Consider the following 12,296-nt stretch of genomic DNA (forward strand, 5'->3'; position numbering starts at 1 on the left):
AGGACCAGGATCATGGGACTTAGCTAGTAATGAATTTACATACCCGACAACAAAATGCAACATATATTAAGAAAAGAAGGAAACGTTAAGTAGTATCTTAGCAGAAGCATGTGTGAAAATGGCATTTTGACATATCTGTTAAAAAAACACAGCAAATTAATTTGGTTTTGTAAAAAAAATGATATTCTGCTGATATTCCATTTTAGCATTAGGAAGGCAGTTTTATAGACTGTTTCATAATTTTTAAGTTTTGTTTTGTTTATATGATTTATTGTGAGTAGGAATGGTAAGTCATTGCACCAGTTAAGCAAGCTAAAGGTCAGATAAACGTTATTATATGGAAATACAACTGTCATATTACTTTGCAAGATAAATAAAAAATAAATAAAATAATGTTATTGTTCACATGGTACCTTTCTTGTTTTATAACTATTACATATCATTTTTTGATTATATTATAATAAAAAAAATATTTTTATTCTTCACATGGTGCTGTTCCTATTTTATGACTATTATATGTCATTTTTGATTATAGAAAGTACATTCACTGGGAATCATGAATGGATTTGGCTCAAACCATATGGATCATGTTAAAAGGACCCTGTGTCCATGAAGCTGTATTTTGCAATTCAGAGACATGTTTGATGCAATGAGAAAAGACTTCATTATCATCAATTTGCATGTCTCTGAATTGCAGTTACTACTGCTACATGCAGATCAGGTAGTTAACTGCTGCAGCCGCATCATGCAGGCATAGGAATCCCCCCCAGAGTCACTCTCCCACACACACAAGGACTCATCCAAATACACACACACATGCACACACACACACACACACACACACACACACACACACACACACACACACACACACACACACACACACACACACATGCACACACACACCACAGTCCCTGTAGATGTCCTTGAGTTGTCTGACTTACCCTTACCTAATGGCTCCCCAACCTCCAATCCCCATACTAGTTGATGTGTCATTATGGCATGAGTGTAATATGCCTGATGGTCAGTGCTTCCCCCAAACCCCTCATTCCCATACTAATGTTGGTGCCATTAAGCCACATGTAGCATACCTGGTTCCTCCCACCTCAAACTCTGTGCTACATTTGATTTTGGTAGATGAACATGGCCAAAAGGTCATGTGATGATCCTGGCCATGCTCTCCTACAAGTCAGAGCAATTTCTAGAATCACATGGCACGTAGATGCCTCCCGTGAGGCATTTCTGGGAGAGAGAGAGAGAGAGAGCACATGGCTAATTAGCATATGCCTCTCTCCCGGACTGCCTCATTAGCATAGAACCCAACTCGGTGATGCATGTGTTCATGCTGGAGCAGCATGCCAGACCATGTTAGCGCTATTCCTGAATTTCAAAAAAGTTATTGCTATCTGTACATGATTGTGTACACACTGCAGTACCTTTATAAATACCCCTATTGATACAATTGATTCATGTGCAAATAGTAAGATTCTGACAGCAAAAGAAACTGACAATATGTGGCATCTGACAAGTGCTTACTGGTATGTGTAAAACATGAGATATAATATCTGATAGCTGACATTTAAAATTAAATTTGATACTTTGTTTTTGGGAATAGCAATTATTTCTTCAGTATACCAAAAATAAACATGTTTGCATAGTTATAAATTACATCTAACACCTTACTTGAACATTTTATTTTGTTTTGATATATAAACAAATCTGAATGAGAAACAAAACATGTCCAGTGAGTATATTACTACTATTTTTTTGGTCACATGACATGCATATGCATGACTCTTTCAATTATTTTATATGTGTTTCTAAGTTAAAGGAGTACGCTATACTTAAAATGAAATCGAATATAAGTTTCATCTGACAAAAGGCTACTAGGAAAATTTACATCTCTGTTCTGTGAGGAACATCGTGCACTAAATTAAGCATGGGGCAAAAGGATGATTCCACTTGTTGCCCATCAAACAAAGTACATGACAAGGACTTTAAGCACTATTTTATGGAAAGGAACTGCTAACATCTTGATTTTCAATAAGTGTTTCACTATTACCATTCGTAGATTTTTTTTTCATAGTATGTAAGCAGGGTAGGTTGTCTTTAAATTAGAGTGTATTGTTTTAGTTTCCTGCCTTCACAAATATATGTGTCAGTCATGACAAGCAGATGTAGACATGCTGATTTGTCTTATGATGTCAATAAATGCAGCACTTTCACCACACTTTGGACCTCCACTGATCACACCGTTTTAGCTACAGACAAATGTCTCCTTACTGGAGCCATATTTATAGATCTTACCAGAGCCGTTGTCTTTGTTTACCATCCAGTCCTGGTTACTCCTCTCACTGACACTGAGCTTAACCGCAAAGCTACCTCCCTAGTTCCAAAACTACGTATTCAACCAACATTTCTCAGTACATTTTAACAAAAGTACATCAGCCAGCACTTCCTTATTTAAAGGAGTCCCTCGAGACTCCATACTGGCCCCTCTTCTTCCTCCATTTTTATAAATAACCTTGCACTCGACCTTCACCAACTTCCATTCTTACTATACCCAGATGACATGGCTATCTTCCCCTTCAACCACACAATCCACTCACGTCAACATGATCTGCAAAAACATTTCCACTCCTGCTTTAACTGACTCAGTAGTAAAAAAAATATTTAACTGCTCTAAAGGAAAGCTATGCTCTTCAGAACCTCCACCAAAAGCAAAAAGAACCCCAACTAACTCTTATTCTTGGCTACCTTAACAATGCTATTGTGCAGGTTAATACCTTCAAATAGCTAGGAGTCTGGCTTGGTACTTCACTGAACTTCTGCCATCATTTCAAAAACACATGGAGAAAGAATAAACCCCCTTTTCTTCTGGGCCAACATAATCTCCTCTTTCCTCTTCGCCCACATATGAAACGCTGTTGGCAAAAGGATTCTTGTAGGCCTACCTCTTGCATAATCTGCCTCCAAAATAAACTGTACCACCATGCAAACAATCTCCTGCTGTATCTGCTGTTTCATTGACCTTAACCCAAAGCATGAATCCTACTATGTTACACTAGCCAAACCTTTTTGATTCATGAAAGAAAATCCCTGTCCTAATCTTTCCTCTAGCTTATCTAGACAGCCTCCATTATATAACCTTAGAACTCGCAGCCATTCAAAGCCTCTTTTGGTAGCAGCTAAAACCAGACTTCAGTGCTCTAACTACTCCTTTTCCACTCTTGGACTCAAGTTCTGGAGGGGACATTTCTAAATGCTCTTTTTGGACACAACTTAAGGAGCATGCCATAGCACAAGCTGCTTGTAAATGCCCAACTTCAGGTCACATAACCTGCTCTCCCTAACCTCCAACTCATACTGCCTGTCATTCTCACTGCAACATCTCTTCTCTAACTCTTAACATGTCACAATTCTAACTGATGTAAATATTGTACATAGTGGTTTCTGTTGCCTACCTTCTTAAATATTTTTGTGCTGTAGATTAACTATTCCTTTGTTTATAGCATGCTCTTTTAGGTTCATAGGTAGGTACTAGGCTATTGGCCCTAGGGTCTATATAAGCCTAGCCAAAAATGTACCCTGGCTTTCGCCACCCAAGAAAATTATTTTCCTGTGTCCCTGTCGAGCATTTGTCATATTGTATAATTTTTTTCCACTTTCTGGGCTGCAACTGAAATTAGTCCAATGGGATCAGTGTTTTATCCCAGTTAACAAATTGCATAAATATGCATATACATATAATTGCAATATAAATTCTCAACATGCTAAATAGCCAATATCCAAATGATCAACCACAGAATGCCAAACATTCATTACACTAACAAGGGTTAGGGTTAGGGTTAACACACATATTGCTAGCAGGGAGCAAAAATCAGTACACACCTCATGGATAGACAGATAGGTAGATAGATAGATAGATAGATAGATAGATAGATAGATAGATAGATAGATAGATAGATAGAGAGAGAGAGAGAGAGAGAGATATGCACATGCTAACAATAAAGAGTAGCTATTTCAACCAGCATGTTTTTTTGAAGATTGGAGGAAACCAGGGTGCTTGAAACCAACATCACAGGCAAAAGAATATGCTAACTCCACAAACAGTTACTAGAAGTTAGGATTAAATCCCAAACCCTGCACCTGTGAGATAAAAATTCTTATGAGGCAGTATGAGACTCAACTGTGATTGGTCCTCTTTAATGCCTTTACAGAGGTCATTATAACTGACGATGACAGAATAAAAAGAAAATATGTTGCTGTGTAAACAAAATAACGAAGTACAATTCAGCTGTTATGTCTGCTTAGTTGAGGGGAATATATAGCAACTTGAAGGTTATAGAAATAGTCAAACTGCGCTAGCCCAGTGGTACACATACAAAGTGTTCATCTGTGCCACCAGTGACCTGGGCTTAGGCACAGACCTGGAATATTGGCAGGACCAGTGAAGGGGAGAGGATGACATAGCTGGTGGCCATGTCTGTTCTTCTAAGGAGACAGAGAAGAATTAGTCACCATCTGCATGACCTCTGCTGGAGAGCAGGAGTCATGCAGGTTAACAAGACTAAAAGGAAGTCACAGACATCCTGATGTCATTGCACACTCCTTCTTGTTAAAGATTCTGACCAACTGTAGAATGCAGTCTCCTTTCACTCACTTAGCTTACCTTATTCAAGTCATCACACCTCAGACTCTAACACTTCTAGCCATACATTTGAGAGGTTATGGAGCCTGTTTAGTGGTGAGAATGCTAAAATGAGTGAAATCAAATGGCTGATGATCAGTTTCCATCATTCAGGGGTAGGACGGAATATCTTTCAATGGAGAGGAAAGCAGAAATGAGTTCAGACAGTGAAGACAAAGGAAGAAACCAGCAGCTACTGTGCAGGCATATCTTGTACAACATGAGCGCTATCTTCACTTTACATTAATACCATTGCAAGTCTGACCTAGCAAAGGAAAGGCACAGACTGCATTAAAATCCACTCCACAGCTTATACAGTGGTAATGGAACTGATGTTTCACCTACACAGACATAGGTTTTACCACCTTAGAAGGGTACTTCACCTGAGAGGGTCATATGAGGAAATGCTGAAATTAAAAAAGAATTTACTAGGCCTATTGGGAAGCATCTGATAACTACACACAGGTTTAGCAGAAAGAGACTGCCATGAAGAAGAAACTAAAAAGGATGAAAATTTATATTCAACATAAAGAAGTATGAAATAATAAACATGAGGAAAAAAGTTTTAAGAGAAGGTTACAGAGTGAGGGTAAATACTAGTAGCATGAATGAGCCCTGACAATATTCCTCAATGCATCTTAAATAGAATAAAGTACAATTTAGCCACACCCTAACAATACTGTTCAGTCTCAGCCACACCCCTAACAATACTGTTCAGTCTCAGCCACACCCCTAACAATACTGTTCAGTCTCAGCCACACCCCTAACAATACTGTTCAGACTCAGCCACACCCCTAGCAATACTGCTCATTCTCAGCCACACCCTAACAATACTGTTCAGTCTCAGCTACACACTAACAATACTGCTCAGTCTCAGCCACACCCCTAACAATACTGTTCAGTCTCAGCCACACCTCTAACAATACTGTTCAGTCTCAGCCACATCCTAACAATACTGTTCAGTCTCAGCCACACCCTAACAATACTGCTCAGTCTCAGCTACACACTAACAATACTGCTCAGTCTCAGCCACACCCTAACAATACTGTTCAGTCTCAGCTACACACTAACAATACTGCTCAGTCTCAGCCACACCCCTAACAATACTGTTCAGTCTCAGCCACACCCCTAACAATACTGCTCAGTCTCAGCCACACCCCTAACAATACTGCTCAGTCTCAGCCACACCCCTAACAATACTATTTAGTCTTAGCCTAGCATGTTTTGTACCAAGTGAATTTAGAACAGCTACAGTCATTTCATTCCCCTCCATAAGGGAGGACCTTCCACAGACCCAGGCAATTACAGCCCTATAAGTCTTACCTGTCTCATATGCAAAGCCATGGAAAGACTTATCATGGAATTAATCAATCAGGACATAGGGAACATTGAAACACTAAACTTTTCTCATTTTGAATTCATCAAGGGTAGGTCATGCTTACTGAAACCTGTTGGATTTTTTTAAAAGGTCGCTGAAACAATGGATGAAGGCAAAATGGAATACACAGCATACCTCAACCTGGCCAATGTTTTTGATACAATTCCCCACTCAGGCATAGTAGAAAAGCTAAATAAACTGGGAATAACCCCCCCTCTCACCCATGGGATTGCCAACTGGCTCACAGATAGGACACAGATAATCAAAATAAGGGAAGTTATCTCCACAAAGATACAAGTCACCAGTGGAGTCCCCCCAGAGTTCTGCTCTGGGACCTCTCCTGTTTGGCTTCTACTTTTATGAACTAAAAGCCAATATCAAAAGGCTCTGACTGATGAAGTTTGCAGATGACTGCAAGCTTGGAGCAGTCAGTGAATTCTCACGACTTAGCCATCCTGCAGGATGGTTTGTCTCAAATAAATAAATGGTGTCAAAATCATGGGCTGAAACTAAATGCCAAACATGCATTATTATATCCTTTGGAAAGTCATCTACTCCAGGTAACTAACACATTGACAATACACCCCTAAGAGGTGACCCATTTGTTTTAGATTTGGGAGCTTATATGGACAGTGACCTAATTTTTGACCAATATGTGTTTATTGTTGTAAAAAAGTCCTTTATTTTTAATATTTGTTGACCAGGAAAGCCCAACTAGGACAGAGCCTATTTTCAGTGGAAGCCCAGGGAGAAATACTCCAGATGCATGCCTTTTGATTGTGGGAGGAAACTGGAGTACCCAGAAGAAACACACACGAATGCAGGGAGGACATGCAGCCTCCACACAGAAGGCCCCCCAGCCAAGAATCAAACCAGAGAATCTCTTGCTGTGAGGTGACAACTTTAACCACTGCATCACTAATAAACAAAGCTATTGTGTAGAGACCTAGGGATGTCATTTTACCCCTTTACTTGCCCCTAATTAGGCCAGTCATCGAAGATAATGTCCCCTTTGGCATCTGTCTAGACACATGCAACAACTGAAGTGCTGACAGAGATACCTTGCTAAAAAGATACAAGGCCTAAACTACATGTCCCACATGGACTGACCCAAAACCCTGTCATTATACCCAGTACCCTACAGACTTCTAAGAGGTGACCTGTATCAGGCATACAAGCATCCTCTAGTCTAACCCATTACTGATGGATTTACTGCACATCAGCAAGTCAGATAACATCAGAAATACTCTGTCTAGGGATTTAAACCTATTCTGCAACATCAACAGAACGGTTTGAAGAAACAGGTATATTTCAAAGCGTAAACCCCTGCAATGGAACAGACATACTCACCATCCACATAAAATAAAGTTCATCCCTGTCCATTTGCAAGTGTAACTTAGATCTATGGATGGGAAACAGAAATTGTATACCAGGACTGTCTCCTGTACTACTAATGGACAAATGCAGCTCCTAAATGGTTTATCCCATGCATGGATCCCCTCAAATTATTTATGGTATAAGTCTAGTTATTCCCATTATGGGTAATACATAATTATCAACCATGGGGTGGGTAAGGTTACTCTATAAGCAAATGGGATAGGTTATTGCAAACACAAAAAGGGAAATTGGCTTGGCGTAAAATGGCCAGCAAGGGCTTTAAGAATTAAAATATGTCCTGGGATAATGTGTAGGGTAACCACCTGGCCCACTTTGCGAGGGACAGTCCCTCTTTGGGCAGTTGTGTCCTGGCAAAAAATTAAAAAAATGGCAAATGTCCTGAGATTTTAGGACAAAATTATTTCCTATATTGTATGTAATAGTTGCATAAAACATTTATTCTGTATCTAAAATACCTAAATGTTATAAGAAACAGAATAAGCAACTAAAATGCTACAAGAATAAGCTTTTATTTAGGCAAAAAAGTTAAGTTATATCCTTTGTACTGACCATGGGTATGTGTCAGCCTATAAAATCTGATGTTTGTACCGAAAATGTCCCACTCTGGCCATTTGAAAAGGTAGCAACCCTAATAATGTGAAGAACTATTTTTTTTCACAGAGACTAGAATATTTCAAACATCCATCATGAGGAAATAATGTGTTCAAAAGCACTAGATAATTTCAGGAATACATCAGACAGGCACAAGGCAGCTTAGGATAGGGGCAGAAGTTAATAAGCTGTTGGCTGAGTTCGTGGAGAAAAGTACAGACAAGATGAATCTTGTACATGCTTCCGTTTTGTACAATAGTAAGATAATGAAAGAAAGAACAAATAATTCCATCAAATCTGCAATATATTCAGGTGACAAAATTCAAATATAATAGATTTTACTGAAAAAGATTCTTTATTTAAAAAAAACTACAATAGCAAACAAATAAAGTGTGTCCCACCAGTAACGGAACTTGAACTGTCCGGAACATCAGGAATGCAATACACATTCTGTACTTGTTCATTCTTCAGCTGATTTGGCACATTCTGGCTCCGCTCAGGAAAATATGGGTTCTGCTGTATTTCAAAGTTTGCAACTAGAATAATTACAAAAAAAATAAATAAATATACTGAATGTATCTCATTGTTAACTGCTACAAAATATACAAAGCAAATAGAAAATGTACTGCAGTTATTCATTGTTATGAAGAACTAACAACAACTTCACTAATCTTTCTAACATGGGTTACTTATTTTTGTGTGTGTGTGTATCTATATATATATATATATATATATATATATATATATATATATATATGGGGGGTGCAGGAGGGCTTGCCCCCCTGCTTTTATGTAGTACAGAGCTTATGTGTGTGTGTGTGTGTGTGTGTGTGTGTGTGTGTGTGTGGGGGAGGGAGGTGTGTGTTTGTGAACAGCAGAAGCGCTAATTCAAAATCTCCGGTATGAGAGATTTTGAATTTCGCTCTTCTGAGTTTTCTTTCTTGTTAGGTTTCGACTTTATAGCCTCGAAATACTGATTTTCGATTTCGACTTTTCAGTATTTTGAGGATATAAAGTGAATATATATATATATATATATATATATATATATATATATATATATATATATATGTACACACACACACACACACACACACACACACACACACACACACACTACCTGAGAAACTTGGACCAACATTACTTGAAGGCTTTAATCACTACCTGAGAAACTTGGACCAACATCACTTGAAGGCTTTAATCACTACCTGAGAAACTTAGACCAACATCATTTGAAGGCTTTAATCACTACCTGAAAAACTTGGACCAACATCATTTGAAGGCTTTAATCACTACCTGAGAAACTTAGACCAACATCATTTGAAGGCTTTAATCACTACCTGAGAAACTTGGACCAACATCATTTGAAGGCTTTAATCACTACCTGAGAAACTTAGACCAACTTAATTTGAAGGCTTTAATCACTACCTGAGAAACTTGGACCAACATCATTTGAAGGCTTTAATCACTACCTGAGAAACTTGGACCAACATCATTTGAAGGCTTTAATCACTACCTGAGAAACTTGGGTCAACATCATTTGAAGGCTTTAATCACTACCTGAGAAACTTAGACCAACATCATTTGAAGGCTTTAATCACTACCTGAGAAACTTGGACCAGCATCATTTGAAGGCTTTAAACACTACCTGAGAAACTTGGACCAACATCATTTGAAGGCTTTAATCACTACCTGGGAAACTTGGACCAACATCATTTGAAGGCTTTAATCACTACCTGGGAAACTTGGACCAACATCGCTTGAAGGCTTTAATCACTACCTGAGAAACTTGGACCAGCATCATTTGAAGGCTTTAAACACTACCTGAGAAACTTGGACCAACATCATTTGAAGGCTTTAATCACTACCTGCGAAACTTGGACCAACATCATTTGAAGGCTTTAATCACTACCTGAGAAACTTGGACCAACATTATTTGAAGGCTTTAATCACTACCTGGGAAACTTGGACCAACATCATTTGAAGGCTTTAATCACTACCTGGGAAACTTGGACCAGCATCATTTGAAGGCTTTAATCACTACCTGAGAAACTTGGACCAACATCATTTGAAGGCTTTAATCACTACCTGGGAAACTTGGAAAGGCTCCACTGCCATTTCAATTGACTATCAAGTGAGGCACTCACTTTGCAGATTGTTAGCTGCCCTTATCACATTTGAGAAGTTTGAAATGAATATTTATTTGAACTCTGTGAATGATTCCTGCTTAAAGTAGACATAGATGGGAAAGGAGAGTGGGAAGAAACTGACTGAGACATACGCTGAAAAGCCAGTCTAGGAAACAGCAAACACCAGTTATAGATTAAGTGGAAGCTGGACCTCAGAAAGTGAGATTGTCGCAGAAAAATGAGTGATGCTTACTGAACATATAAGTCTGCTCTTAATAGCCTTTATTTCTCTATGAGTTGAGTTCATGGAATTTTAGTTGATATCCAGGTGGAAAGAAGGGATTCAGCATTTTAACTCAAAATTCTTTAAATCACAGGACAAACTACTGCTGCTGTGATTAGGAGGAGGAAACTGTTTATCAGTACTGAGTTTCTGTTTTCTAGCTAAGAAAAGAAACTTGGAACTTAATCATAATGTACAGCTGAGACAGAGAAATTAAGGAAGAGACTTTTTTTCTTAATACTTGGGGGCAAAAGCTAGTTTTAGGGTATACAGCAATAGAACAATTTGCAATTGGTCCCAGGGTAGTTAAGTTAGAATAGATGCTGTATGAAAAGAACAAAAAAAAAAAAAAAACAAGAATTTTTGTTACAGCTCATGAAAAATCACCTGGTGATGAATAATCATTATGATTTGGAGTAGTAAGAACACAGAGAGATAGAGTGAGAGAGTTAGGATTTATGGGATACTGACAGATAGCAAGAGTGCCGCTATAACAGAGTGCAATACTGTCCAGTTTTACATATAATCACTGATATTGTATGGTGAGGGTAATACTAATACAAAAAGAGCAGCACCAAAGATATTTGAAGAGAAATACAGGCAATAAAATCATACATGAAAAACTTTACAATACAAAAAAAAAAATAAGAAGACAAAGAGAAAAAGTAGAAAAGGAGATCAGTAATGAAGATGTTAAAGAAATAAACATTGAGGTTATGGAGCACCTGCAAAATGAAGGATTTAGTGTAGAAAATCTAATGCAGAAAGCACCACAACAGGATAGAGCAATGGATATCCAAATTAAGGGGAACCCAGTATAACAGGAAGCAACTGGTCAGGAGTCGTATCAAGATATTTTGAAGCCTTCCACAGGAAACCAGTATAAACTTTCACCTGAAGCTAGCTAGCAAGGGAAGGAACAGGAAACGGTGGAAACTCTGATTCAGTCAATGTTGAGAAGTGATAGGCCAGTGAGTTTCCATATGACAGAGCAACAGATGGCACAGGATGAAACTGAAGAGATTGTACCAATGATCAATGAAAGAAATAGACTGCAGAAGATCAATAAAACCCAAAAAGTTAGAAGTTTGATAAAACAAATGAACATGGCAATTAGGACTGTCCATAGAGATCTGTGTGATATAACAAAACTAAATAGGATATATTACTGTGCAGCTAAAGTGATAACTGATAAAGTTCTACCACAAGAACACAGGGTCGTAAGGGAGAGAAAAGGAAGAACTCGAGTACCACCATGGAAGTATCGAATTGAGAAAACAATAAAGCAATTAAGACAAGAAGTATCACTCTTGGAGGAATATAGAAGAGGGAACAGTTCAACAAAAATACTCAGAAAGATAGACATGATAAAAGCAATGCACAATATTATAACAGATCAGAATCTATCATGCACTATTGGAAATAACAAACTAAAAATATAAGCACAGGCAGAAAAATTTAGAAGATATGTAGATAAATATAAATGAAAAGTACAAAACAAGCAATTTAATGATGACCCCAAAAGTTTTATAGAGAATTGAGAAACAAACTAAAAGGAATTGAAAGACCACCTAAAAAAGGAGAAATAGATACATTTTGGAGAAGCATTTATGAAGATCCTGTGGAACATAACAAAGATGATAAATGGATAGAAGAAGTAAAATAAAGTATAAAAAGTTTAAAGGTACAAGATATGAAATTAGATGAATTAACAGCCAGCAAATTGAAACAAAGTTAAGAAATGCTGCTAACTGGAAAATCCCAGACCTGGATACAGTGCATAACTTTGGTTAAAAGTATCAACATCTTTGCATGAAGATTTAGCCA

The 12,296-nt window shown here is 38.0% G+C and overlaps 1 protein-coding gene across 2 annotated transcripts in view; it reads right to left on the minus strand.

The window, feature by feature from the left end:
- Positions 1 to 12,296, minus strand: part of LOC122797149 (CD209 antigen-like protein B) — a 418,559-nt gene that overhangs the window by 273,375 nt on the left and 132,888 nt on the right. The window contains exon 2 of one of the 2 annotated variants that reach the window (XM_044065954.1): positions 8,459 to 8,593. The exons of the other annotated variant lie outside the window; for it this stretch is intronic. Within the exon in view, the coding sequence (XP_043921889.1) occupies positions 8,459 to 8,593 (135 nt within the window). The remainder of the gene's footprint in view (positions 1 to 8,458; positions 8,594 to 12,296) is intronic. 2 annotated transcript variants of the gene reach the window in all.

This window comes from Protopterus annectens, chromosome 3.part0 (assembly GCF_019279795.1).
Source record: "Protopterus annectens isolate FY-2018-M chromosome 3.part0, PAN1.0, whole genome shotgun sequence".
NCBI lineage: Eukaryota > Metazoa > Chordata > Ceratodontiformes > Protopteridae > Protopterus > Protopterus annectens.